General features: G+C 37.6%; 1 protein-coding gene across 2 annotated transcripts in view; it reads right to left on the bottom strand.

Moving 5' to 3' along the window:
* Positions 1–1,201: 1,201 nt before the first annotated feature.
* The window catches only part of UEVLD (UEV and lactate/malate dehyrogenase domains), a 46,483-nt gene continuing 20,065 nt past the window's right edge, over positions 1,202–27,619 (bottom strand). For both annotated transcript variants that reach the window (XM_082659957.1, XM_082659958.1), the window contains 7 exons: positions 26,774–26,892; positions 22,790–22,892; positions 16,196–16,366; positions 14,750–14,923; positions 6,954–7,014; positions 4,686–4,809; positions 1,202–3,867 (listed from right to left, as the gene is read on the bottom strand). In XM_082659957.1, the coding sequence (XP_082516083.1) occupies positions 3,700–3,867; positions 4,686–4,809; positions 6,954–7,014; positions 14,750–14,923; positions 16,196–16,366; positions 22,790–22,892; positions 26,774–26,892 (920 nt within the window). In that variant the 3' untranslated portion in view covers positions 1,202–3,699. The remainder of the gene's footprint in view (positions 3,868–4,685; positions 4,810–6,953; positions 7,015–14,749; positions 14,924–16,195; positions 16,367–22,789; positions 22,893–26,773; positions 26,893–27,619) is intronic.

The raw sequence follows: 27,619 nt of genomic DNA on the forward strand, positions 1-27,619 counted from the left end.
ACGACAAACATCAAGTGGGAAGGCACTGGACTGGAGTCAGAAAACAGTTCTGCCACTGACTTGCCCTTCTGATAATAGCAGGCAAATGCACTCCTAGTTCGGGCTTCAGTTTTTTCCAACTCTAGGATGAAAGGCTTGCAAAAGGCGATGCCCAGCGTCTCTGATTATCAGGTGGTTTTTCATTTTTAAGGTGAAAAGTTCATCATACTACATTCTCGAGGGCAAAGTGCAGAGCCCTCGTTTCACAGGAAGCCAGGCAGTAATTTCTTCTACAGGAAATCATTCCCCTAATCCAAATGCTTGGATTAAGCATTTTAATCCAAGCCCCCATTTCTCCTTGGTGCCCAGACATCCTACCTTCTACCTTGGATTCCGTGTGTGTACTAGCCTGTCCACTAACAAAGTCCAAGTCTTTGAGGGCAGACTCATCTTCAGATCCTCATTGTCTTATTATACAGTACAAGAGTAGGTACTCTATCTTAATTGAATTTCTATACCCATAGAAGTTCCTCATGGTCATTTATATTAGTCATTATTGTTGCACATCACCACCAGTTTTGTAAGTACAGTGCCGTTCGAGGTACTGTAAAGCTTGGGTTTGACGCTGTGAAGTATGATTATTTGGATGATATTAGCATAGTGCTACTGGGGAACAGGCTGTGGTATTAATTCTCTTCTAAATTGGCATCTAAGTGAAGGTCACATACACAAAGAGGGCCTAATTGACAACATGTGGAAGCATCATTATACATCGTTGCCAACACAGACAAAATAAAGTCTATTTTAATAGGTATCTTTCTTTGGACACTATATATTAGTTAAGCACACAGCTCCAGTCAAACCAAACTATAGGGCAGTCTATCCTTCCCTACACCTCTTTGTCACTTAAAAGTAATGTGCTTTTCAAACTATTCTTAAAGCCACAGCTTACCCAGGAGCACCTCCAGTTACAGCAATTCTACTTTTATCAATTGGAAGAGTGTAGGCAATATATTGTTCAAAAGGTGTTCTTGTTAAAAATAATTTTTTAAAGTTTGAAAACAATTAACAAAATCCATTCTCTTCATTTTGCACTTAAGCCACTTAAAATGAAGTAACTAAATATCCTGGGGACTGTATGAATTATAGGAAAGAATCTTTCTCCTCAATCTGAATATATTTCCTTCCACCCAATAAATTAGGAATCCCCCGGTAATTTTAAAGTCAAAGTTTATTTTATTCAATATTCTTGATATTTAAGAATAACTACAATGTAAATTGGAAAATAAAATATTTATCTGTTACAATATCAAAGAAGCATTTTAATCCAAGCCCCATTAAAAACCATAACAAGAGACACTGCATGATTTTGGAAAGATGAAAAAAAGTGAAAGTTAATAGAAGCATCATGAATGTCAAATTATCACCAAATCACAGTGAGGTGGTGGTGGTACTGCTTCTTGACTTATATATAGAACTTACTATATGATTTATAATACTCAACACTCAAGGAAATATCTGATAGAATTACTTCTATATTGTGGGCTTCTGTAGGGCAAGGGCTATTATTACTCATCTTTTCACTTCTCAGATTCTAACACAGTACCTGGAATAACAGTAGACGCAATAAGTATTGTTGTAGTGACATGTTCCTTTTATAATTAATGTAGTGAATTCTTAGCAATTCATCTATTTATACAGTATCTTGTAATTAGGTTATTCTTCAAGAGCACAATTAGGTATCTGATATTAGAAAAGGCGACTTTAAAAACACAAGAAATGGTCCTTTTAGTTTTAATTTCTTATTTCATACAAAAGGACAGTGAGGATATACTATTAGAGTTAACACCAAAATAACCTACCCATGCAGTGAAATTACACAGAACTAATGCTCTTCTCTTCAAATGGCCAATGTTTTTACACTAGTTCATTATAGTGTGAATCTTTCCAAGCATATTAAATACTTTTCTACTTAAACATGGAACACTGAATATAATTTCACCTTTTCTTTATGATTTAAGCTCATCATTATAAGCATCCATTATTATTCTAAATCAGCATTAGTTTGACTGTTTCCTCTCTATCTAAGGTATGTCTGCCCGTATAATCCATCTGGCTCCTATCTCATTGACCAGGTTTGGGTTACCTATAATATGCTTTCAAAGCACCTGGGACTTCACAGCACTTATTACACTTGCATTGGACATTTATTTGTGAGACTTGATTACTATGTTTCATACTAGATTATAAGCACCATGAGGGCTTGTACCTAGTCCAGGTTTGCTCACCACTGTATCTGCAGTGCCCAGTATGGCACCTGGTGTATAGCAGGCTCCCACTTATTTAACTGAATGACTAAATAAACGCCTACTTCAGTGCGTACCTCCCCCATTCCCCCCAGCTATTTGCTGAGGGCAAGTCTGGGAAGTCAGAGAATCAGTCTTTCTAAAAACTATATTGAAAAAAAAAGCCCCTACATGAGAATATAAGAGTATAGAACCCCAGCTTTAGGGTCTTGTGGTAACTATTTCTGCTTTTATGCTTTTTCCCTCTTCTCGTACTTAGAAAAAGTAGAGGTTGTATGTAAGTGTCCCTTAGTCATGAGATCTTGGGCACTAAACCTCAATTTCCTCCTCTATAAAATGATGATAATAGTCCCTTCCTCAGTGGGTTACTGTGAGGATTAATAAATAATCCTGAGGAATAAAACAATAAAGTGCTCATCACATTGCCAGAAATACTAGAAGTGTTGATGTTAGTTCTTGCTCTTAGCTGTGCATCACATTCGTAATAATATGCTATCTTTCACATATGAAGATATTGTCATTATTGACCCATCACCAAAGTAAATCATTTCTTCAGGAGTAGTTAAAGGATTTGCTCAGACAATCAGCCCACCCAACCTCCCCCCATTAAGACCAATGGCTTTTACGAAAGCCTCATATTTTGGCTTTAAACTGCTTGGCTTTCATTCATAACCTACTTCCACTAAAAATACACATTCTCTACGGTTCTACTAATGTCACAGTGCGTTCTTGAGATGTCGGAGATCTTATATAGCCTAGGAAGAGGTTATAGAAAATTCCAGAAAGGACAGTCCCACTGGAAATTAAAGTACACTTTTTCTTCATATATTAAAAAATTTCATTTTCCTTTTTACTATTTTAAAGTACGTGTAAAATTCTTTTCCATTTTTGTGGTAGCTAATCAATTTGAAGAGGGAAAACAAAATGCTTTATTATCATTACTACCCACTGTTTTTAAAGAAGAAACATTAATAGCTTAAATTGTGGATCCTTTGAGTGTATAGCTGGCACAGATTTTGTAAATCCATACTGCGCTTTCGGCTTATCATGGTTATTATAACAGTCAAAGAGTAATTTTCCTTTAAAAATGTATCATTTTCAAAGTATTCCCAAAGTGCTAAAGGTGCTCATTGAGGATACATAATTTTAAAATGATGCATATTGCAGATGAACGTTTATCTCTGCTGTAGGTTTAAAGAACAGTATAGATATCTCAAGAACAACAAAGAAAATTAGATTTTTTTCCTTCTTATCTAACTACCTAAGGATTCATATTACAAAGCCAACCAAGAAACCATCTACCTTAACCAAGCAGTTTGTAAGGATAAATAATAAGACACAGAAGTTCTCAGCCCTATATATATGTTGGTAAAATTAAACGACCTTTCCTTTCAAGTAACTCTGAACTTTAGAATCAAAGTTTTAACTGTTGCTGGAGACTATGTATTGATGATGCACTGCTTTGGAGTTTCTCAGTCACTGTATCTTCTTTCACTGTGGTCCTGATGACTTCAGACACTCCACTGGTTCCAAGGATGCAAGGCAAACTTAAAAACACTTCACTATTTATATCATAATATCCCTGAAATGAAAAAAAATTGGGATTATATTAGAGCCGAATCACTGCAAAAAAGATAATACCATAAATATGGATATTTCCTAGCTTTTCTGGTCCTAGAAGTACAAAGTGATACAAGTTGAACTTAAAAAAAATTGTTCATTTATTTTCTAAATTCGAGTCACTGTTTCACAAAATTTTTGTGAAACGGAACTTGGTCAAAGACACCCACTTTATGGGGAGGTAAGCTAGCCCCCTGCAATATGAGTAACAGGCTGGGGGTTAAGAAAAATGTCGGAGTGAATTCCCAGGGGAGGGGTTTAGCATGGACTCTGAGTGCAGTCAAATTTGGTAATCTGTTTTCAGTCTTTCCTTCCATGTTTTATTTCCCTTCTGGTATTCCTAAGTTTTCATGAACATTTGGTTAAGCATTTGTGCCTCATCTTAGCTGTGCTTTAGGGACTCTATACTTGGAATAAAGCAGTAAAGGACAAACTGAACTGGAGAAGCAGACTGATGATTGGCTAAGACCAGTTGGCACGTTGGTCTGGGGTGACCCGGCTGGCTGAGGAGATAAATGACAAGAAGAAGTTTGTGGAATTTATAAATGCTTCTCGGGGATTCCAAAAATTAATGGGGGTGAAGGGCAACCTGGTAGAAGCCCAGACTTCCCATAGCCAAGCAGGACAGAGCTTAGACCAAACTGTCTTCTCCCATGTGTTACTCTAAAAGCTGGTGATACTGAAGATACCTGGGTTACAGTGTGAACAGCACTTTTTCTGGCTTTACATTAATAATATAAATATTTTAAAATATGATGAGAGAATGAGAATAGCAATTACCTTTGCTAAAACTGATACAGAATGCACCTTCTTTTTATCATTCACAATACTGTCAACCAGGTCGGCTACTGACAGTCCAACAGACCAGGATCTTTGACCTTTTACTCTTAACAGTTCCATGGCTCTAGGTTATAAAAAACAAAAACAAAACACACAAATCACGATTTTAGAAAATGCACAAAATATGTACACTTAGTTTTAGCTTCTGTTTAAGATATTAATTAGATATTTTTATGACACAGAAGTGAGAGTTATACAGCAATTGTTAGGAAAACCTACAGTCCAGTAATGAAGCTTTTCTTAAAATGTCAGGCAGTTCACAGAGAGTCAATACAAATGGCCTAATAATATAAAAACATGCTCAGCACCACTAATATTTAACTAAATATGAGTTAAAACAATAAATACATCAGTTTTGCCCATCAAAATTGGCAAAGATTAAAAAGACTGATAACTACTTTTCCCCAAGCTACAGAGAAACAGGCATTCCCATAACTGCTGCTGAGGGTGCAAAATTATTCAACTTTTAAGAGGAAGATCTGGCAACACTTGATCTAGAAATTCCTCTTCTAGGAATTTATCCTGTAGCAATATGCTCAAGTGTGCAAAGATATACATGTAAGTATGTTTGTCTTATTTGAGACACAAAAAATTTTGGAAATAATTCATGAAAAGAGGACTTGTTAAATAAATCACTACCAAATGTAGTGCCATATAGCTTTTATTTTTTTAATTAATTAATTTATTTATTTTTGGCTGTGTTGGGTCTTCGTTGCTGCACGCGGGCTTTCTCTAGTTGTGTCGAGCAGGGGCTACTCTTCGTTGAGGTGCACCGGCTTCTCATTGCAGTGGCTTCTCTTGTTGCGGAGCACAGGCTCTAGGCACGTGGGCTTCAGTAGTTGTGGCACGTGGGCTCAGTAGTTGTGACTCACAGACTCTAGAGCACAGGCTCAGTAGTTGTGGCACACGGGCTTAGTTGCTCTGCAGCATGTGGGATCTTCCCGGACCAGGGATCGAACCCGTGCCCCCTGCATTGGCAGGCGGATTCTTAACCATTGTGCCATCAGGGAAGTCCCCTAGTGCCATATAACTCTTGAGAAGAATATAAAGTAGATTTATATGTACAATAATGGGAAAATATCCAAGATTTATTATTAAGGAAACAAAGCAAGTTGCACGATAATATAAATAGCATACATTATTATAAAAATAATAATAAATAATAATGATAATGTTTGCAGAAGCATGGGAAAAAACGTTTGGATACGTGGACACTAAACTGTTAACAGTGGTTGTTTCTGGAGAATGGAATTGCCCCTGCTTTTCACTTTCTCCTATATAGATATCTGCAGTATTTAAAGTTTTATCTTTGCTGTATACCAGAAACTAACACAACATTGTAAATCAACTATATTTCAATAAAAAAATAAATAAAAATAAAGTTTTATGAGAGCATACATTCGTTTTGTAACTAATTAAAAGTGATACAAATTAAACAAACATGTTTGAATTCCTTCCTTTTAAAAGCTATAAATGCAGCATTATATAGAGAAGCAGATTAGAATGGATTATACAACATACTACTCTTCTCAATAAGAGAATATTCTTTCTAGTTGTTATATTCTAAAAACCATAAACTGCAGGTTTAAAAAGCTAAAAATCACCACTCAGAATTCAGGAAAGGATGTTATTATGTGACAGTAAAACAACAAATGGCATGAAAATATACAGTATGTAGAGTCCACCCTATCGGGTCCAGACCCCAGGAAGGCCTCTGAATAAACACAAAAGATACGAGGATCTGTGCATTATACTTTGTTTTTGCCTGAATTTATAATGTGGGTTATCCATTCATATTAGACTAATTTCCAAATGTATTTATGTGTAATTAATAAATACATATTGATTTTTAAGTGGTATAGACAAATTCTCTTCTACATTTAAGAAAATATCCAATACCCTCAGATATAGGATCCTATATCCTAAATATAGGAGCAGTAAATCACTGCCTACAAATAAGGAAACTATTCTACCCTCTAAAGAGTCAACTGTATATTGAAATATTAAGCTTGCAAAGCACTCTTAGATCTACTTTGAGATAAGAAATCAAAGAATAGAAAACATTGTTCTCATGTACTTTGGTTCGTCCATACTAGTAAGTTTTGTTTGCAGAAGCCCGGTAAGTACATGCTGTGCAAACAGCTGCTACATTAGCTATGAAGTGTATGGTTTTTAGTTGGATAAATGCAAAACTACACTCAGTATTACCTGTTGGACAGCTGCTGAGAGTTATGCCTTGTTACGTCCTCTTGGCCACCCCATGTGGGCACTAAAAATTAAATGAAAAACTGATTATATTTCATCAATAACTCTCTTAGGATTAAGATGTGATAAATGATCATCTGCAGTTAAGGGTATTAACTGTATTAAACTGTATTAAACTTTTTTTTATTAACTGTATTAAACTTTTTTTTTTTCTTTTTGCGGTACGCGGGCCTCTCACTGTTGTGGCCTCTCCCGTTGTGGAGCACAGGCTCCGGACGCGCAGGCTCAGCGGCCATGGCTCACGGGCCCAGCCGCTCTGCGGCATGAACCCATGTCCCCTGCATCGGCAGGTGGACTCTCAACCACTGCGCCACCAGGGAAGCCCTAAACTTTAAAGAAACATTTTCCCCCCTTCTAGCTAGAGTTATATTTTTCCACTGGTGGCACTAAATGTGCTGTACTGATTGCCTGGGGTGAGAAAGACTTTGAGCTGCAGTTCCCCCAAAACATGATCCCTAAAGTCTACTTGCAGCCCCTTACCTGTTCTCTCTCAACAACACTGGGCCATTTTACTGTCCAAGTAGAAAGCTTTCTTTTCTCAGCAGGCAATGCATAATAGGCTCCCATGTGCTGCAAGCACTTGGCATTTGCTCCACTGGGAACCATACATACATACATACATGCCACGCGGCTTGCAAGATCTTAGCTCTGGCCAGGGATTGAACCCAGGCACAACGGTGAAAGCGCCAAGTCCTAACCACTGGACCGCCAGGGAATTCCCACAAGTCTTCTAAACTGCATTCAAGATTAGGCCAGTTAGTGATGTGTCAGCAACCAAGGACAGCTTCCCCTCCTCAAACTGATTATAAGCTTCCAGGGGGCAGGGATCATGTGTTTTTCTTTTGTGTCCTCCAACACAGATTCTTTACCACAGTAAAGAATGCACAGGATGGGCTTCCCTGGTGTCACAGTGGTTACGAACCCGCCTGCCAATGTAGGGGACACAGGTTCGTGCCCTGGTCCAGGAATATCCCACATGCCACAGAGCAGCTAAGCCCGTGCGCCACAACTACTGAGCCTGCGCTCTAGAGCCCGCAAGCCACAACTACTGAAGCTCGCGAGCCACAACTACTGAAGCCTGCGTGCCTAGAGCCTGTGCTCCGCAACAAGAGAAGCCACTGCAATGAGAAGCCCGCGCACTGCAACGAAGAGTAGCCCCCGCTCGCTACAACTAGAGAGAGCCTGCACGCAGCAATGAAGACTGCAACGAAAAATAATAAATAATTATTTATTTATAAAAAATAAAAATAGTAAATAAAATAATTTCATTAGTAAATAATAAAAAAATAAATTTATTTTAAAAAAGAATGCACAGGAGATAATATGAGCTGACCTTGCACACAATCCATAATTTTATAAAGTATTTTTATTTATTTATATATTTTTAATTGTTTTCTTTTTTTTTTGCTGTGCTGGGTCTTGGTTGCTGCGCACGGGCTTTCTCTAGTTGCAGTGAGTGGGGGCTACTCTTTGTTGCAGTGCTCGGGCATCCTCCCATCCTCTTCCTCCCTCCCTCCCTTCCTTTCTTTCTTTATTTTTGGCTGTGTTGGGTCTTTGATTCTGTGCGAGGGCTTTCTCTAGTTGTGGCGAGTGGGTGCCACTCTTCATCGCGGTGCGCGGGCCTCTCACTATCGTGGCCTCTCCTGTTGCGGAGCACAGGCTCCAGACGCGCAGGCTCAGTAGTTGTGGCTCATGGGCCTAGTTGCTCCGCGGCATGTGGGATCTTCCCAGACCAGGGCTCGAACCCGTGTCCCCTGCATTGGCAGGCAGATTCTCAACCACTGCGCCATCAGGGAAGCCCCAGACTCTTAACCACTGTGCCACCAGGGAAGTCCACAATCCATAATTATATTAAACAAAGAGGAAAACATAGTTGCAACAGTTAAGTTGAAAAACATCAAAAAGTTTTAAAAGTTTTTATGTTAAGTTAAAAAAGAAGCTAAACCAAACATTGTTACATGAAAAATATAAATACATGTGGACAAATTAAGGGGTTTTAAAAAATGTTTCACTTGAATGGAAGGGCTATACATGAATTATTTTCTAAAACAAAATTTTGGCACATTATTAGTATATTCACAATATAGAGAAAATTGCAGGGAAATATCTGCTAAATGAAACACAGCATTCACAGACCTTGGAAAGATAAATAAAAAGGGCAGGTAGGTATAAGAAAAGACAAATACAAAGAAGTCTGGAATTTAATTATGAGTATTACTGCCATTATATATTACACACATAATCACGTTTTATCTTTCCTCTGAGTTTGGACTTATAAGAGCCATGAGAAAACAATGTTTGGGGAGAGGGAGAAAGCTTCACTATGTTCAAATTTGCTTCTGACACAGTCATTAGGATTTTCAGTTAAGTTTAGATGGACTGAATTATTTCATTTTTTTGTTCATTTACTGCCCAACCCTTCACACTTCCTAAATATATATTTATCCTAGTTTAAGAATCCCTTTCAAATAATGCATCTAATCAATCCTAATCTTTCTGGTTCTACTCCTTAAAAACAGTAATCCCCTGACCCCAAAAATTTTAATAAACAATGACCATGTGATCTCTCTTTTCCATTACATATAACACCTATCCTTTAGGTTAAGATTGATGCCCAAAGCAGATGATCTAACACTCTGTTTTGAGGTCCAGCCCTTGGGTTTCTAAAACACCATTTGAAGGAGTTATCTGCAGTTTACATATGATTTCAATATCACAGCTAAAAATAGCAGCTCCAAAGCACATGTTCTACTGACTAATTTTGTGGGGCACTGTATGAATGACCTTTGGATACAACAAGATGGTATCAGGATCATTCATTAATTTCAAAACATATTTACTGAGGCCGTTCCAAGCTCAACGGGTTTACAGTCTGTCGGGGTGAAGAGACAAGTAAATATGCAATTATAACAGTGTGATAGTGGTTATAATAGAGGCATAAACTTACTTAACCTGGAGAATTAGGGAAGGCTTCCTGGGAGAGGTGGCACTCAAGCCCAGTCTTTTTTTTTTTAAATAAATTTATTTATTTATTTATATTTATTTCTGGTTGCACTGGGTTTCTGTTGTTATGTGCGGGCTTTCTCTAGTTGCGGCAAGCAGGGGCTACTCTTTGTTGCAGTGTACCGGCTTCTCACTGCGGTGTCTTTTCTTGTTGCAGAGCACGGGCTCTAGGCACGCGGGCTTCAGTAGTTGGGGCACGCGGGCTCAGTAGCTGTGGCTCACGGTCTGTAGAGTGCAGGCTCAGTAGCTGTGGCGCACAGACTTAGCTGCTCCGCAACATGTGGGATCTTCCCGGACCAGGGCTCGAACCAGTGTCCCCTGCACTGGCAGGCAGATTCTTAACCACTGTGCCACCAGGGAAGCCCTCAAGCCCAGTCTTGAAGGGTAAGCAGGACTTAGCCAAATTAATGAATGTTCAGGTAAAGGAAGCATCAGGTGCAAAGGCAAGGCGGCATGAGAGTGCATGAACCCTTCGGGAAGCTGCAAGTTGATCACCTGACTAGCATAAAATGCTTGTCAGAATGGCAGAAGATGAGGCTGAGGAAGGAAGCATGACACAAATCCTAAAGGGTCTTATATGTCATGTAATTCCTCCTCCAGGCTGTAACTGTCATTTGTCTCTGAAATACTTAAATAATCTCACTTACATATCTGCTATTCTTATACTCTGTTTCTAAACCCTAATATTGCATTACTTCAAAGTGTAGTTTTCCATGTCCCTTTGCCAATTTTCTATTCATAACCATCTCGCCGTCTTGATCATTGTAGTAACAGCTACCATTTAGTGAGTGTTTACTCTGTGCCAGGCACTGTACTAAATGCTTAAGATAAATTATCTAATTAAGTCACAGCAAGAAAAAGTACAGCTTTGGAGTCAGACCAGGGTTCAAATTGCAGTTCTGCCCTTACAAAATGTGTAAACCTTGGACAAATTGTTAACCTCATTGAATCTTAAGCTTCCTCACATATTGATTTGGAAAACTACCACCTCCTTCATGGAGTGTTTTTAAATTTTAAATGAGATATGCAAAGCATTTAATACTCAATGAAAAATAATTCTAATTTTGCTATTACTGTGGTGTCACCTATGCAGATATAACCAACTGGTGTCCATACATGAAACCAGCAGAGGGAGCCTCTAATCCATTTCTGGCTTCAAGACCAAGGTAATTATCGGTGGATAGAACTGTCTCTGAAACAAAGTAGAAGACAGGATAAAAAGTACCTAGAAGGGAGATAGGGAGATGGGCTGGGGAGTACATAGGTACCTTCAATGGTATTTGTATTGTTCTTAATTGAGTATAGATTCATGAATGTTTGTTCTACTATGATGCTTTAAAACATACATATATGCTATACACATTCTTTTATATGTGTCAAATATTACATAATGTTATATTTAAGTGATCTCAATTCACATGCACCTACAGCTCTCCATTTCTAGTTCCTACTTGAGAGCTCCCTTCCTTGTGCTTTTGTCTTACTTCCCTTGGACCTCTCTTATTGCAAGTCAACACTGCCTTTAATTATAGTCATTTCCTATATTAGACTCCAAGCTGCCTAAAGACAGGGTCAGGTTCTTATTCATTTATGTAGCTCCAACAGCAGTCAGCACAGTACCTTAGGTTTATTTATCAAGTCACACCATCCTTTATTTTCTCTTTACAATTTGAGATATTAATATAACCATATTGTGAAATGTTCTTATTCATTCAAAAATTATAACTTATTAGGGGGACTGGTTAAATAAATTTTGGTATATCCAGTAGTTTAAAAGGATGAGCAAGATCTATATATGTTATTATGCAATCATCTCCAAGTCATATCACTAAGTAAAAGGGCAAGATGGAGAATGATGTATTATGTATATTTCATACATGTGCTTGTCCATACACAGAACATTTCTGTAAGGTTGCAGGGCTTCTAGAGAGACGGACTGGGTGTCTGGCATAAAAGGGAGACTTATTTTTCACTACATATTTTTTTGTACTATTTAATCCTTTTACAATGTGAAAGTATGACTTTAACTAAAAGAACAGCTTAATAATTTACTCTTTCAATAAGGAGAAGGTACACACACAAAATTCAAATTGGATCAGAATAAACAGCAGTTTAACAAAAGAATAAATATCTTGAGACAACATATGGTTAATTACCACATAGCTAGCAAGAGCTTTTAGCTCAAAGGAATGAAGGAATCACTGTGCAATGATGTGATCAGGAAAAGCTTCAAAGGGTAAGGTAAGGGAGACTTGACCTAGGTCTTGAAGAATGAGATTTGAATATGCTGAGAGAGAAAGAGAAGGGATTATGGGAAAGGTAAATGCAACGGGCAAAGGTCCCTGTGGCTGAAGCAAAGCTGTGGGGTGGGGCCGAGATGCACAAGACCTGGGTTTTAGCCCCGCTTTGACCTGAAAAGCTACAGCCTCCTGGGGAGGTCACTCTTACCATCCCTGACTCCATTGCTGGCTCCCTACAACAAACTGTAATTGATGATCCCTTGGGTCGCTTCCAGCTCTCTAATAACATGACTCTCTCCATAACTGTAATTGGGGAGGAAGATTAAGACTGCATTTTGGGACTCCTTGAATGGCAAGCAAAAGAATTTAATAATTTGGTCAGAGGAAGCCTGTGAAAGTTTTTGAAAAGAGGAACGTGACTTAGGAACATTGAATTAATATGTGCAACATACTGCAAACACTGTAAGTTTTAGCTAATACCATTATTAATTTGGCATCATTTACAGGGTAGACTAGAGGGAAAAGAGCACATTAACTGGGAGATCTGCAATAATCAGGCAAGCAGGAGATCAACATGGACCAGAATTCAAATGGTAGTAGTGAGTAAACTCTGGGGTCTTGAGTTTGTTTGAATCCCTAGACATTTGTTACTCTAATACATCTGCTCCAAGTTCTTATTTGCTCCCCTCTTCTGGTTCTATTGATTAGTTTTTAGTGTCAGGAAGCATTCTGAGCCTGAAAAGCTATCTCTGCTTGAATCACACTGTCAGGTTTTGTCAAGGTTTATTCTATAGCCTGACTCTTTCTAGCACTGAACTTTCTAGGTGGCCAGTGCAGATTTATACAGATTTAAAATCTTCCTCCAGTTCTCCAGTTAAATGATCACTTCCTCACAGGCAGAGAAGTTCTTTTCTACATTGTTCTCTACCCTACAGCACCTACAGGCTGAATAGAGTAATAGTAATATACTTTAAATGAGGAAGCAATGATTAATTTTCCCCAAATTACCTTTTTAGCACATTACCCGCATGCTCAAATACCTTTAATATTTCCCCTCTGCCTGAGAATCACTTTCCAGCTCTTTATCAGGTATTCAAGGATCTCCAAAATGTGAAAGCAACCAAGTTTATCTGGTTGAAACTCTGCAACAACCAGTCTAGATATTTTTATCCCATGACCATGCCATACTTAAGTGTATGCCTTTGCCTGTTTTCCCATTCCTGGAATGTCTGTCCCATTCTTTGCTATTTATTCAAATCCTATTCATTCTTCCAAAGTACAGTTCAATGATGGCCTACACAGAATTTTCTCCAGTCATTTCAACCCATGTTAAATGCTCACTCATAAGTGTTTAAGCACTGTAAGTCTAAAATATATTCATTTTGGCACTTAATCAAATAGTATCCGATACTTTCATTGTTAGCCAAAACATCTTGTAAATATTTTTCTTGTTGCTCTAAAATAATTTTTAAGTATGATGAAGGAAGAGACTATGCTCTGTGCCTCTTTTGTATCATACTAACATCTTATATAGTAGTGAGAAGAGTAGATACTCATATACTTGTTTAAATGAATAAAAATGAACAAACTTAGGATAAAGCACTTTTATCACCTAACCAACCTGACTTTATAGCATGAGGGAAAAATAAAGAAAAAAGAGATTCTTGAATCAAATAGGGAAAGCATTCATTTGGGATAAGAAAAGGGGCTTTCAAATCCAGGGGACTGTATTTTTTTTTTTTTTTTTTTTGCGGTACGCGGGCCTCTCACTGCTGTGGCCTCTCCCGTTGTGGTGCACAGGCTCCGGACGCGCAGGCTCAGCGGCCATGGCTCACGGGCCTAGCCGCTCCGCGGGATGTGGGATCTTCCCGGACCGGGGCACGAACCCGCGTCCCCTGCATCGGCAGGTGGACTCTCAACCACTGTGCCACCAGGGAAGCCCGAGGGGACTGTATTTTATGAATGCTTTCTGTGGTAGGGACAGAGCAGAGAGCAAGTAGCTGGTAAAAAAAAAAAGGCCATAAGGGTAAATAAAGAATGAAAATTCTGTTTAAAAAGGTGAGAAACAGACAGGAGGTATGTACCTAGGGAGAAAGTCTGAACTTAGGGAAAGGTAAGCAAGATTGTAGGATGGGAGAGTAAAGGCAAGAGTTCTGTATATGCTTTAGGGTTTATGTAAATGTTGCTCTCCAGAAAATTAAACTTTTAAATTGATCCTGGATGCTGAAATTCAAATACAAAATATAAAAAGATAAATAAAAATATATAACCTAAGGGGGTCTTGCCTTTTACTTACAGAAAAGTAAATACAATCAGAATGACATGTTTGCAAAGTATATTCACAATACGGGGCCTGTCACACAAAAGGCAATGTGGAAAGAAAGCCAATGAAGCGCCACAATTTTGGAGTCCCCAGAACTGTGCATATCATGCATATCATGGCCTCTGGTGATGTAGGTTATCAATATACATAACTAATAAACATGTATTTCTTACCTTTGTCTTCTCCCTGCTCACCAATAACCCATACTTCTCTTCCTGAAGTCTGTGCCTTCAAAACATTTGTAATAATATATTGTAATCTCTGTGAATCCAGATTGCAACCAATTCCAATCACTCGATTTGCAGGAAATGCACTCAGTTTCCACGTCACATAGGTCATGATTTCCACTAAATATTACATACAAGGTGAAAATATAAATATTTTAAAAAATGTACTTCTAGCCTAGTTCCTAAACAAAATATTTATTATTTTAATAAGTATATTAAAACTTGTATATACTCTTCTTAGGTCCTAAATGCACTATGAAGCATAACATATTTTAAAATTTATTATATATTATGTAAATTTAATATATTTTAATTTTAATTAATAATTAAAAACAACTAACCAGGTTTCAGCATGATCTTACATAACTTTGCTGTTAAATATAAATTTTTAAGAGAGGAAAACAGATAATTCCCTAGAGCAGTTAAGCAAGAAAGATGAAAACGGGGTACAGAAAATCAGAAAATAATTTTTTTCATTGATCAAGTTCTCTTTTATATCTAGCTTAAGCTGAATTTCTATCTTTAAATTAAAATACTGATTCATATACTACCACCATGTTATACAGCATTATCAACAAAAATACAACTATTTTTTTCTTTTGTGACAAAAGGATGTCAGGAATTTTTTTTTTTCTTTTTTTGCGGTACGCGGGCCTCTCACTGCTGTGGTCTCTCCCGTTGCGGAGCACAGGCTCCGGACACGCAGGCTCAGTGCCCATGGCTCACGGGCCCAGCCGCTCCACGGCATGTGGGATCTTCCCGGACTGGGGCACGAACCCGCATCCCCTGCATTGGCAGGCGGACTCCCAACCACTGCGCCACCAGGGAAGCCCGGATGTCAGGAATTAAACCAACATTCCTCAATCAATTGCTATAGGAGAACAAGTGAAATTCATATCATACTCCTATATTGGGAACATTAAAAAAAAAATCTGTTCACCAATTTGAGTCCAGTACCACCTAATTCTTTGAAAAAAATTTCTCAAATAATTTGAGAAACAATTTAAAATACAAAATGTTAAAAATGCACTCTGGTGTGCTCACTAACATTTTATGACACTTCAGAGTTAACAAAGGAGCCTTCTATAATCTACTGCATCTTTCTCTTGGGCATTTAACCATTTTCTCACTGAGAAAGGCATGGCTAACAACCTGGAACATATTAATAGTAATATTATATAAAAAATTGTAAGTTGTAACCTTCTAGTTAATGACAGTCAGAAGAAGTAACTGGTTGACAGGATATGGAAAATACTGCATTGTTCATCATAAGAGCAATTTAACTGAATGCTCTGGCTGTCCCTTTATAACCTTGTTTTATGACTTTTATCAGAAATGGCAATTCTACTGATACACTGGACCACCAAATTTATTTAAAATAAAGTCTTGTACCTGGCTGAGATGCAACGAGCAGGATGCCATGTGGACTATAATGTCCCAGAGCTGCAACAAAGGCTCTGAACATATCCACATTTCTCTGTACCACGTCGAGGTAGGACTGAGAACTACCCAGAGAGTTGACTGTGAAGATCACCACCTTGGAATGAGTAGAGGCAGACAAATCTAATGAATAAAAAGAAACAGTCTGAGTTCAAGATAAAGGTTTTAACCAAGTTCTTGTTCATGATAATCAGGTTCTTCTTTTCTACAATTAGACAGCTTTTAGCACAATTGCCTCTAGATCAATCCTGTGTCCATAGGAAGGATACAAAGTGCTGAGGTTTGCCTCCAGAAAGAGGATTAAAAGCAAGAGTGTATCCCAGGGGAGGAAAGAGCAAAAAAGATAAAATAAATTACAGAATCCAGACTCCACAAACAGGGAATTAGGTTTCTACGTAATTCACAATTTTCTTAGAAAAAATAAATAATATGCTATAGGCAGAATGCACCTATAATCAATTACATCACTGATTTTTTTTTTAAGCTCTAGGTCCATCCATGTTGCTGCAAATGGCATTATTTCATTCTTTTTATGGCTGAGTAATATTCCATTTTTTATATATACCGCATCTTTTTCTTTTTAATTTTTATTGGAGTATAGTTGCTTTACATGTTGTGTTAGTTTCTACGGTACAACAAAGTGAATCAGCTATACATATACTTATATCCCCTCTTTTTTGGATTTCCTTCCTATTTAGGTCACCATAAAGCACTGAGCAGAGTTCCCTGTGCTATACAGTAGGTTCTTATTAGTTATCTATTTCACACATAGTATCAATAGTGTATATATGTCAATCCCAATCTCCCAACTCATCCCACCCCCCCCTTCCCCCTTGGTATCCATACGTTTGTTCTCATCACTGATTTTTAAACTGCGAGTTTAGGAGTCCTAGACCTCCTTGAAAGTGACTAAGAGGCCATGTAGGAATGGGAATAAGCAGAAAGAAAGCTGGCAGGCACAGCATAGTGTTGTTTGTATCTGTTTTATTTATTAAGGATTCTACTCCAAAGAGGAAAAAAATTATTTGAAAATCTTTAAATCAAGATAAAACATCTTGGCTCATTTTTTTTACTGACTTTTCCTTACATTGAAGCCCAGTGTCTTGGTTTTAGGTTCTTCTAATGGGGCTTACATGTAAGCAACTGTTATGACTTAGGAAAAGCTGTTCTCCAGAATTCACGTCTCTGATCCTCAAGCATACTTATGCTATTTTACAACTACATTACTCTCTATTACACAGTGTGTTTTACAGAAGTACATGCCAAAACAGTGGCCAGAATTATAAGTATCAGAAACAACAGAAAAATAATAAAGTAACTAGGGTGATATCAGTTCAGTCAACATGTGTAAATGATTATTAGCATCTCAGCAAGACAATGAGTAGATTCCAGGGTTTATAGTCTTAATTAAGCCTATAAGGCCATTTTCCTAAACAAGTTGCAGAATGAAACCCTTGTGTAAGGTTTCCACTGGGAAATGCATTATCCAATTTTAATTCATAATCTGACACAGCTGTGTGGGTAGATCCAAAAACTGAAGTCCTGCATCTTGATTATGATTCTTCATGAGTCCTCTTAAGTAAATAATGCCTATGTTCTAGTGTTCAGAATAGATACCTGGTAATGAGTCAAAATCTCAGCATTGGAAGACATTAGAACTGAAAGGGATACAGTTAATACTTCCATGCCACTTCTATGTGCCAGGTACTGTTCTAAGACCTTGACCTGTATTTACTCATTTAATGTAATCCACAACACACTGTGGGGCAATATCATTCCCATTTTACAGATGAGGAATCTGAGGCACAGAGAAGTTAAGTAACCTGCTCAAAGTCATAGAGCTAGTAAGTAGCAGAGCCAGAATTCAAGCCCAGGCAGACTGGCTTCAGAGTGCTGTTCAACACTATGCTATATTTAGAAACTCAGTCCTATATCCTCATAAAGTTGAGGAAATTGATATCTGGAAGGATTAGGTAGCTTGTCCATACTACTGTATTAAATACCAGTGAACAGTTGAATTTATGACCCTACAGTTTGGCCCCAACCTATCTTGCCAGGATCATATTTCCTTTCTTTTCCTTCTTTAGCTTCCTCTACTTTGAATGATGAAATGCCCTCACCCTCAAGGTTGACTTATAAGTAAACAAAGTAGTAGCTGTCTAATATGATTTCAGAAGTGCAAGAAAGCCTTCCTACTCTAAAGCCTTTTAATCTCTCCATAGGCCTGGGGTGGACACAGGCTTCTGTAAGTTTAAAAAGCACCTCAGGTGATTCTCACACAAGGGATCAATCCATAACCCATGTTTTAAGAACCACTGGCTACTGAGAAAATTTTACTTTGCTCCATATGTCAAAAACAGCTTTTTTTGTTTGTTTTTGGCCATGCCACACAGCATGTGAGATCCTAGTTCCCTGACCAGGGATCCAACCCATGCTCCCTGCAGTGGAAACCTGAAGCCCCAACTACTGGACCGCCAGGGAACTCCCAACAACAACTTATTTTTTAATTTGCAACTATTGAACACTTTTTTCTTGAGGCACACACATACACATACTCATACACCCAAATATCTATGCTTGTATATGCAGAGACTATTTCTGGAGTGAATCATAAGAAATTGGTAACAAACATGTTTGAAACTCCTGCTTACTAACTGTGTGACCAAAGCCACAATCTCTCTCAGCCATCTATAAAATAAAGTAAGAGAAGTAATGGAATATATGTAAACTATCTAGCTTATATTACTGGATTCCCTGAAAAAAAATGGCATCTATTATTATTATTAAGGATAAGGGACCAACATAATAGTGTCTTCAGCCAGGAAATGACATGATCAAAATAATATCATAGGATAATTATTCTATTAGCTATGTTTAATATAAAATAAAAGTAATCAGCAGAAAGGAAACAGGAACCCTCATATACTGCTGGTGAGAGTATAAATTAGTACAGCTTAATAATATACATTTTAAAAACACCTTTGACCCAGTAATTCTACTTTATCCTACTAGGTAGAGAAATACACAAAGATTTTTATTACATTACAATGTTCTCTGCAGCATTATTTACAATCACAGAAAAACACAAAAAAACTAAATGTCTACCAATAGGTGACAGACATCCATATGATGGAATATTATTATAAAGCTGTTCAAAGATATAGAGCCATTTAGACCTCTATGTGCTATTAATAATGATCTTCAAAATGATACTATAAATTAATCAATAACTTAAACACAGAATTGCGATATGACCTAGCAATTCCATTTCTGGGTACATACCAAAAAGAACTGAAAAGAGGTGTTCAAACAAAAACTTGTACAAAAATGTTCACAGCAGCACTACTGACAATAACAAAAAGATGCAACCCAAATGTACATCAACTGATAAGTGGATAAATAAAATGTGGCATATCCAGACCACAGAATATTATTCAACCATAAAAAGGAGTGATAAATGCTACAATATAGATGAACCTTGCAAACATTATACTAAGTGAAAGAAGCCAGACACAAAAGGCCGCATATTGTGTAATTCCACGTATATGCAACATCCAGAAGAAGCAAATCCAGAGTAGATCAGTGGTTGCCAGGGCCTGGGGAAAAGGGAAAATGGGGAGTGATTGCTTAATGTGTAGAGGGTTTCCTTTTGGGGTGAGGAAAATGTTCTGGAACTAGATATTCGTGACAGTTGCACAACATTGTGAATATACTGAATGTCACTAATGGTAAATTTATGCTATATGTATTTTAACACAATAAGAAAAGGGATAAAAATATTAAGTGCAGGGCTTCCCTGGTGGCGCAGTGGTTGAGAGTCCGCCTGCCGATGCAGGGGACACGGGTTCGTGCCCCGGTCCGGGAAGATCCCACATGCCGCGGAGCGGCTGGGCCCGTGAGCCATGGCCGCTGAGCCTGTGCGTCCGGAGCCTGTGCTCCGCAACGGGAGAGGCCACAACAGTGACAGGCCTGCGTACCGCAAAAAAAAAAAAAAAAAAAAAAAAAAAAAATTAAGTGCAAAAAACAATTGCAGAACCAGTTTCCCCAGTCTGACTCCTGAAGCAACTACTCTTAACAGTTCCTCAGTATTTCTCCAGATTTAGTCTATGCACACACTGTTTGTTTATGTATGTATAGTATGCATGTTTGCAGGCTCATATATACCTATGCACAGCCCTCCCCAAAGTATTTTAGTAGCTATTTAAAAAATCCAAATGGAGAAAAGTACAACTCTAGGATGATCATCAATGCCTGTCATGATGGGGCATTACTAAAATTTCCAAATGAGCTTACTTTCCCAAAATTATTAACACACTTCTCCATATCATAGAACATATTTGAGATGTTAGCTAATATTATATTTTAAATTACCTCATGTAATAGTAATTATCAGGAATATGCAATCAAAATTAACAAGGGGAACATGAAAGTTGCCCCAATATAGTGCTCATTCATTCAAAACTCCTTACTTGGTGGCAAGTACCACATCCTATATATCTACTCCAAGGATTCTATTCTTTCAATTATCTGAAACAATAGTTATTGATGGTTAATGAGACACATAGGAAGAAACAATTTCCTCAGGTCCTAAATGGCCTCACAACCTGTAGGGTCCATGTACTAAACAGTCTCCTGGAGTGATTTGGAAGAGTGAAGAGGTCCCTTAAGAACGTCAGTACCTGGAAATGAGAGGCACAAGAGACTATCCAGCTCCCCAAAGGATCCTCTGTACAAGGCCTACAAAAGGACCATTAAAGGAACTATTGTACTCTTTCCAGAGAAGGAAAATAAATCCATTGTATCCTACAGGGATCCAGAGGCTTGCTAGAACTATTACACCCAATTTTTATAACCTATAGGTATAACTTCAACTTTTTGATCCACCGCGGTTCTTAGTACATTCAGCCTTGTGAAACCATGTCTCAATATTTTATTTGGAAAATATGGTTAAGAAAATAACCATATTTTATTTGGAAAATATGGTTAAGAATATGGTTTAAAAATATGGTTAACATTCCCCAGTGGCGCAATGGTTAAGAATCCACCTGCCAATGCAGGGGACACAGGTTTGAGCCCTGGTCCAGGAATATCCCACATGCCGTGGAGCAACTAAGCCCGTGCACCACAACTACTGAGCCTGTGCTCTAGAGCCCGTGAGCCACAACTACTGAGCCCACGTGCCACAACTACTGAAGCCAGCATGCCTAGAGCCCATGCTCTGCAACAAGAGAAGCCACTGCAATGAGAAGCCCACAACGCACCACAACGAAGAGTAGCCCCCACTCCTTGCAACTAGAGAAAGCCCGCGCGCAGCAATGAAGACCCAACACAGCCAATAAATAAAATAAATAAATTTATTAAAAAAAAAAAAGAATACACAAGACCTGAGTAAGGAAAGGCAAAGGAAAGCTAAGCAACTATAGCATATTACAACCTGACTCTAGCTATAACCTGGTTTTTGGAGACTAAACATTCTCTAGTTCAATGGCTTTCCACTTTTTTTTTGATCATGCATCCCTGGTAATAAAATAACTTTATTCCCACATCCCCAAATCTGGTATTTACCTACATATATACATCTGTACTAATATATTATGTACATTGTTAAATATATGCAAATCTTTTGAATTAAAAAGATTTTAAAAATTACTTTTTTAACATTCTAAATTTTATTTATTAATGATACAAATCCCTCTTTTGTTCTTATTAAAATTCATTTTAACAATATATTTTTAGTGAAAGCAATGTGAATGAATTTTTTTTTAATCTTGGTTTAGCACTTTGCTATATACCAAGAGGTATGTATTAATTCCCACTTTACAGATGATAAAACTGAACTTTGAGAGATTATATAATCTGACAAATGGCAGAGCTAGTATGCAAACCCCCATGTCTAACTCTAAAATCTGTGTTCTTAACCAATATATTATGAAAAAGGAAGCAATCAGAGAAAACAATTTATACTAAGGTATAATTCAGAGACTGAAAATAAATCCTTCCAACCAATTTGAATGTTATTTGCTTATCTGACTCTTATTAACCTAATTAGTTGCAATCTGTATGACTTTAGGTAAGTCCCTTAATTTATATGAACCTCAGTTTCCCAATATGTAAAATGAGGGACTTGGACTAGGTGATCTTTAAGATGCTTTCAGCAATAAAATTCTAGGACTCAAGGCAGAGCACAGAGAATTTTTAGGGCAGTGAAACAACTCTGTTTGATACCATAATGGTGGATACATGTTTGATTTGTCCACACCTATAGAATATACAAAGACAAGAGTGAACCCTAATGTAAACTATGGACTTTGGATGATAATGATGTGTCCAGGGAGGTTTATCAATTATACCACTTAGGTAGGGGATACTGACAATGCAGAGGCTGTGCATGTGTGGGGGCAGGGGGTATACAGGAAATCTCTGTACCTTCTGCTCAATAATACTCTGAACCTAAAACTGCTCTAAAAAATAAAGTCTACAAAAAAATTCTAGGACTCAAATATAAGGGCAAACAAGGCACAAATCTTTTAAGCAGAATAACCAGACCTTTGCTGATCTCCACATTAGGCAGGTTGAATATGTCAAGGTCCATTATCACTCCTTTAGTCCCTTCTGAGAGGTCTAAGAGGACCAGTCTGTCTGCAATGCCCTGTACAGTACAATAAGAAAAAGAATAGCATTACACTGCACATGGCCCATTACTCAGTTTAAATTCATTCAGAAGTGAGAGCTAAGGGAGAACGAATACATAGGCCTATGTGCTCTCTTATGAAGGAAGTAGCACAATAGCAATAAAAGGGACATGAAAGCAAGAAAATACTATGCACTTGAATAATGTGATCCTTTAGGCTTAACTAAAAACTGGGCTCTAACAGGGCTTAACTCAGAAGTCACAGAGTGCAGGTTTTTTTTGATGGGATAATGAGTAATAAAGATGACATGGTGCACTCAATATGTTTGTTATTGTTCTTCCGTTTATGTTTTCGTTTTGTCATAATTTCCATTCTGAAAGAACTTAGAGTGATTTTTTTGGGTCTATTTTTTGGTCTATTTTAGCATCAATGTCAACACTAATGCCAAGTTTCTCTTAAAAAGAAAAAAAGATAATAATCATAAAGCTAAAATAAAACCCAATTATCATGCAGTTCTCTCCCCAGAGATCTCATGGAAAATACTTCACATGCCTATAGACAGCTTTCTAGGTGCCATGGTGGGCTGACCATAAACAACAGGATGGAAACTCCTAAGAGTCGATTTATCTTTGTGGAAGTCCTTTTTCCAAAGCAGCCAGGGATATGAGTATCTCTCCTATCTTAAGGTGCAGGAGCAAGACTACCCAGGGATCTACCAGACTATGAGGCAGAAAGTGTACAGGAAGCAATCCAGCCTTGCTACTTATTAACTTTGCAAGACTGAGCAAGTCACTGAACTTTGTCTTATTTCTTGGAGTTTTGAAGATTAATTATGTGACAAAGGGCTGACAAAGAGCAGTCCTCTCTAAATGGTACCTATTAATTTTATTAACATTAACCACACTCATAAGAGAAATGCAAAGAAAACTATGAGTTACCATTTTTCATTTATCAGACATGCAAAGATCCCAAAGTTTAACAGTAGTGTGAGAAAACAGGTATTCTCAAACACTGTGGGAATGAGAATGAACTAGCACAATTGATATGAGGGATAATTTGACAATTTCTGTCAAAGTTTAAAAACACAGGGACTTCCCTGGTGGTCCAGTGGTTAAGACTTTGCCTTCCAGTGCAGGGGGTGCAGGTTCGACCCCTGGTTGGGGAGCTAAGATCCCACATGCCTCATGGCCAAAAAACCAAAACATAAAAACAGAAGCAATGTTGTAACAAATTTCAATACAGACAAAAAGGAAAAAAAAGGTCTGCATCAAAAAAAAAATCCTTATTAAAAAAAAAATAAAAACACAACTCCCTTAATCCATCAACCTCATTTGTAGAAATCATCCTACAAGTTTATTAGTACATGTGTAAAATGATACAATATGTATAAGGATATTCAAAAGACTAGAAACAAACTAAATGTCCATCAATAACCACAACAAGGCAGTGTTACATAGTGGTTTAGAGCAGAGCTTCTCAAGCTTTAAGGGATCGCCATTTAATAGATCAGTGAAGCACATGGGTTACCAGAAATTTTGTAAAAATGCAGATTTACTTCCTTTGATCTGCAGTAGGGCTTGAGATTATGTATTTCCAATAAAATCTCAGATGATGCCAATGCCACACGTTGGGTAATAAGGATCTAGAATACAGGCTCTGTAAATAGATTGCCCAACCTCAAACCCTGGCTCCTTTTATTAATACTGTGACTTTGGGTAAGTTGGGTAACCTCCCTATGCCCTGGTTTCTTCATTTGTAAAATGACAGTAACGATAGTACCTAAGCCACAAGGTTGTTGTAAAAATTAATCAAGTGGGACTTCCCTGGTGGCACAGTGGTTAAGAATCCGCCTGCCAGTGCAGGGAACTCGAGCCCTGGTCCAGGAAGATCCCACATGCCGCAGAGCAACTAAGCCTGTGAGCCACAACTACTGAGCCTGAGCTCTAGAGCCTGCGAGCCACAACTACTGAGCCCATGTGCCACAACTACTGAAGCCCATGCACCTAGAGCCCATGCTCTGCAACAAGAGAAGCCACTGCAATGAGAAGCCCATGCACTGCAACGAAGAGTAGCCCCCGCTCACTGCAACTAGAGAAGAGTCCGCTCGCAGCAACGAAGACCCAATGAAGACCCAACGCAGCCAAAAAAATCAATCAATTAAAAAAAAAAATGAAACAGGTGTTTAGACAAGTGCCTGGATCTAGTAAGCATTCAGTAAGGGTTAGTTACTGCTGCTACCATCACTTCAACTACTGCCATTATTATGACTACTACTGCACTAGTTGAATATTGTTGCACTATTCGAATATTGTACCTTGTATCAAAATATTAACATTTAAAGGGAAAAACGGAAAAAAACTTTCCAACTAGACAGTTCACAAACAAAGAAATACTGATAGTGCGACTTCTAACAGTTTAAGAAATATGACTTTAAGGGGTCTTCCTACACTTACCAAAAACAAATAAAATTGATAAAACTTAGTACTGTTAGCAACAACAAAAATCAGGTTGATGTGTGCACTGTTATTAGCAGTGTAAATTACACGGTTATTCGCAGTGTAAAGTTCTGCCCTTCTGAAGAGCAATCTAGCAATATGTAATAAGTACCATAAAAACCATTCATGCCCTCTGACTCACTAGTACTATTTCTCAGATTACGTACCCCTAACAGAAAATTCAGACAAGAAAATAAACAACTTGTAAGGCAATGTTTATAGAAGCATTCTATTTACTAACAAAAGGTCTACAAACATTTCAAATTCCACTTAAGAAGGAAGAGTGCATTCAGATGGAGTGTGGAGGAAATGAAAATATAATATGGCAAAAGTTAGCATATACGGTTCTGAACAGTTAGCTTTTAAAATCTTCTAGCTCCCTGGATACAATTTAACTATTTGCTCTAGTAGAACCTACCTCCAAGATATACGTGAATCTTAAATGGAAAGGGAAGAATTTAGATGGCAATCAATCAAACGTTAACAGAAAAGAAAACCAAATACCGGCTATCAAATAAATACATGGAGGAAGAGCTAGTCCAGCAGTCCCCAACCTTTTTAGCACCAGGGACAGGTTTCGTGGAAGACAATTTCTCTTCAGACCGGGGGCGGTGGGGCGGTGGGATGGATGGCTCAGGCGGTTATGGTTCAGGCGATGGGGAGCGGCAGATGAAGTTTTACTCGATCGCCCACCGCTCACTTCTTGCCTGGTTCCTAACAGGCCACAGACCGGTAGTGGTCCTCGGCCCGGGGGCTGGGGACCCCTGAGCTAGTCTATTCTGGTCTACCTGGCTCAAATGACACAGACATGCTGTTACCATGATACTGGGCCCTGGAGGGTCTTTCAACCTCTATGAAGGGGAACTTAAGCCTTTCTGAAAATAATTTATATAGAAAAGATCTAGTAAAAAGGACTGATGGAAAAATAGGCAAATCTCAAACTATTGTAAAATATCAAATTAGGAACTATGATACTAAAAGAAAGTGGAGTAATTACACAAGAAAAGGCAATTGTTTTTAAAAAATGTTAATTTTAGAAATAGCTAAATTAAGTATTATATTAAATAAGAGTTTAATTAAAGCAGCAGGACTCAGAAAACACAAAAGAATTTGTGACTAAGTCAGATGAATGTCAACTTGAGGTTTCCCTTGGATTAGGATGATGAGCCCATTGTTCAAATCATGTTTTCAAAGCCTATTCCACGACTAACTACTAATTAAGAAGCAACATTACTGATGACAGCTTTCACATATTTTTTTGTCAGCTTACTAAATATATTTTAAGGCAAAATGAAGTTTTCCCACATGACAAAATGAAGCCATTATTTCTTGTGTGTTAAATAGAAACTGCCTAAAAGTGTAGCAATATGACAGATGTATTTATAACCACTATGCTTACATACCTTTGCTGAAATTGCTAATGTGCAGGCAATTCCCAGTTCTCCACCGCCAACCACAGTAATTTTATTGACTGTTTTATTCTCATGATTTGCCCAGTTCTTTGAATTTATATCTGAGACACCTAAAAAGTAAAGTGAACTATCGTAAGAATTTAAAAATATCAAAAATCTTTTTAGCATCTTAAAAAAAATACACCAAAGTTCAATAACTTGGACAGAAAACATGGTACTAGGCACTCCATAATAGACATTCAAAAATATTGTTGAACAAATGAAATGCAAGAAAGACAGGAATCTCATAATAAATATTCTACTAAATAGAGGCTATCATTTTAAAAAGAAAATCTTTCCAAACATTTAAAAAATATTATATAAAACTCTTAAAAAATAGGATTTCCATAATTCTGAAAAACACTGTGATTCTTACTGCTCTAGTCTACAATGCAAAAAAATGTTTAACATGAAATTTTGCAAGCATGGGTATTTTGCTTTATCCTCAATGAGAAACAATGAGAATCATAGATTCTCTGGTCCAGTATACTGAATGAGGCAAAAAGCCACATAAACATATAATGAAAAAAGCTTGGGATCATTAATATATATCAAGTGGTTTTGAAAATAACAAATTATTTTAGCTGTCAGGATAAAAGTAATCTTTTACATTTTAAGAAACCATATTCATTGGAACTGTATGGTAATACTTACCTTACAATAAACATATAGGAAGTTTTGATTCAACACAGATATGTACATACACAAGCATGTATTTATTTAGAGAAATCAAGTAGCAGAGAGTAAAGGATATTAATGAGAAACTGTAAACTCATAACTCTTATGATTAAACAAAAA

This window comes from Grampus griseus, assembly GCF_964374135.1.
Source record: "Grampus griseus genome assembly, chromosome: 8".
Classification (NCBI taxonomy): Eukaryota; Metazoa; Chordata; class Mammalia; order Artiodactyla; family Delphinidae; genus Grampus; species Grampus griseus.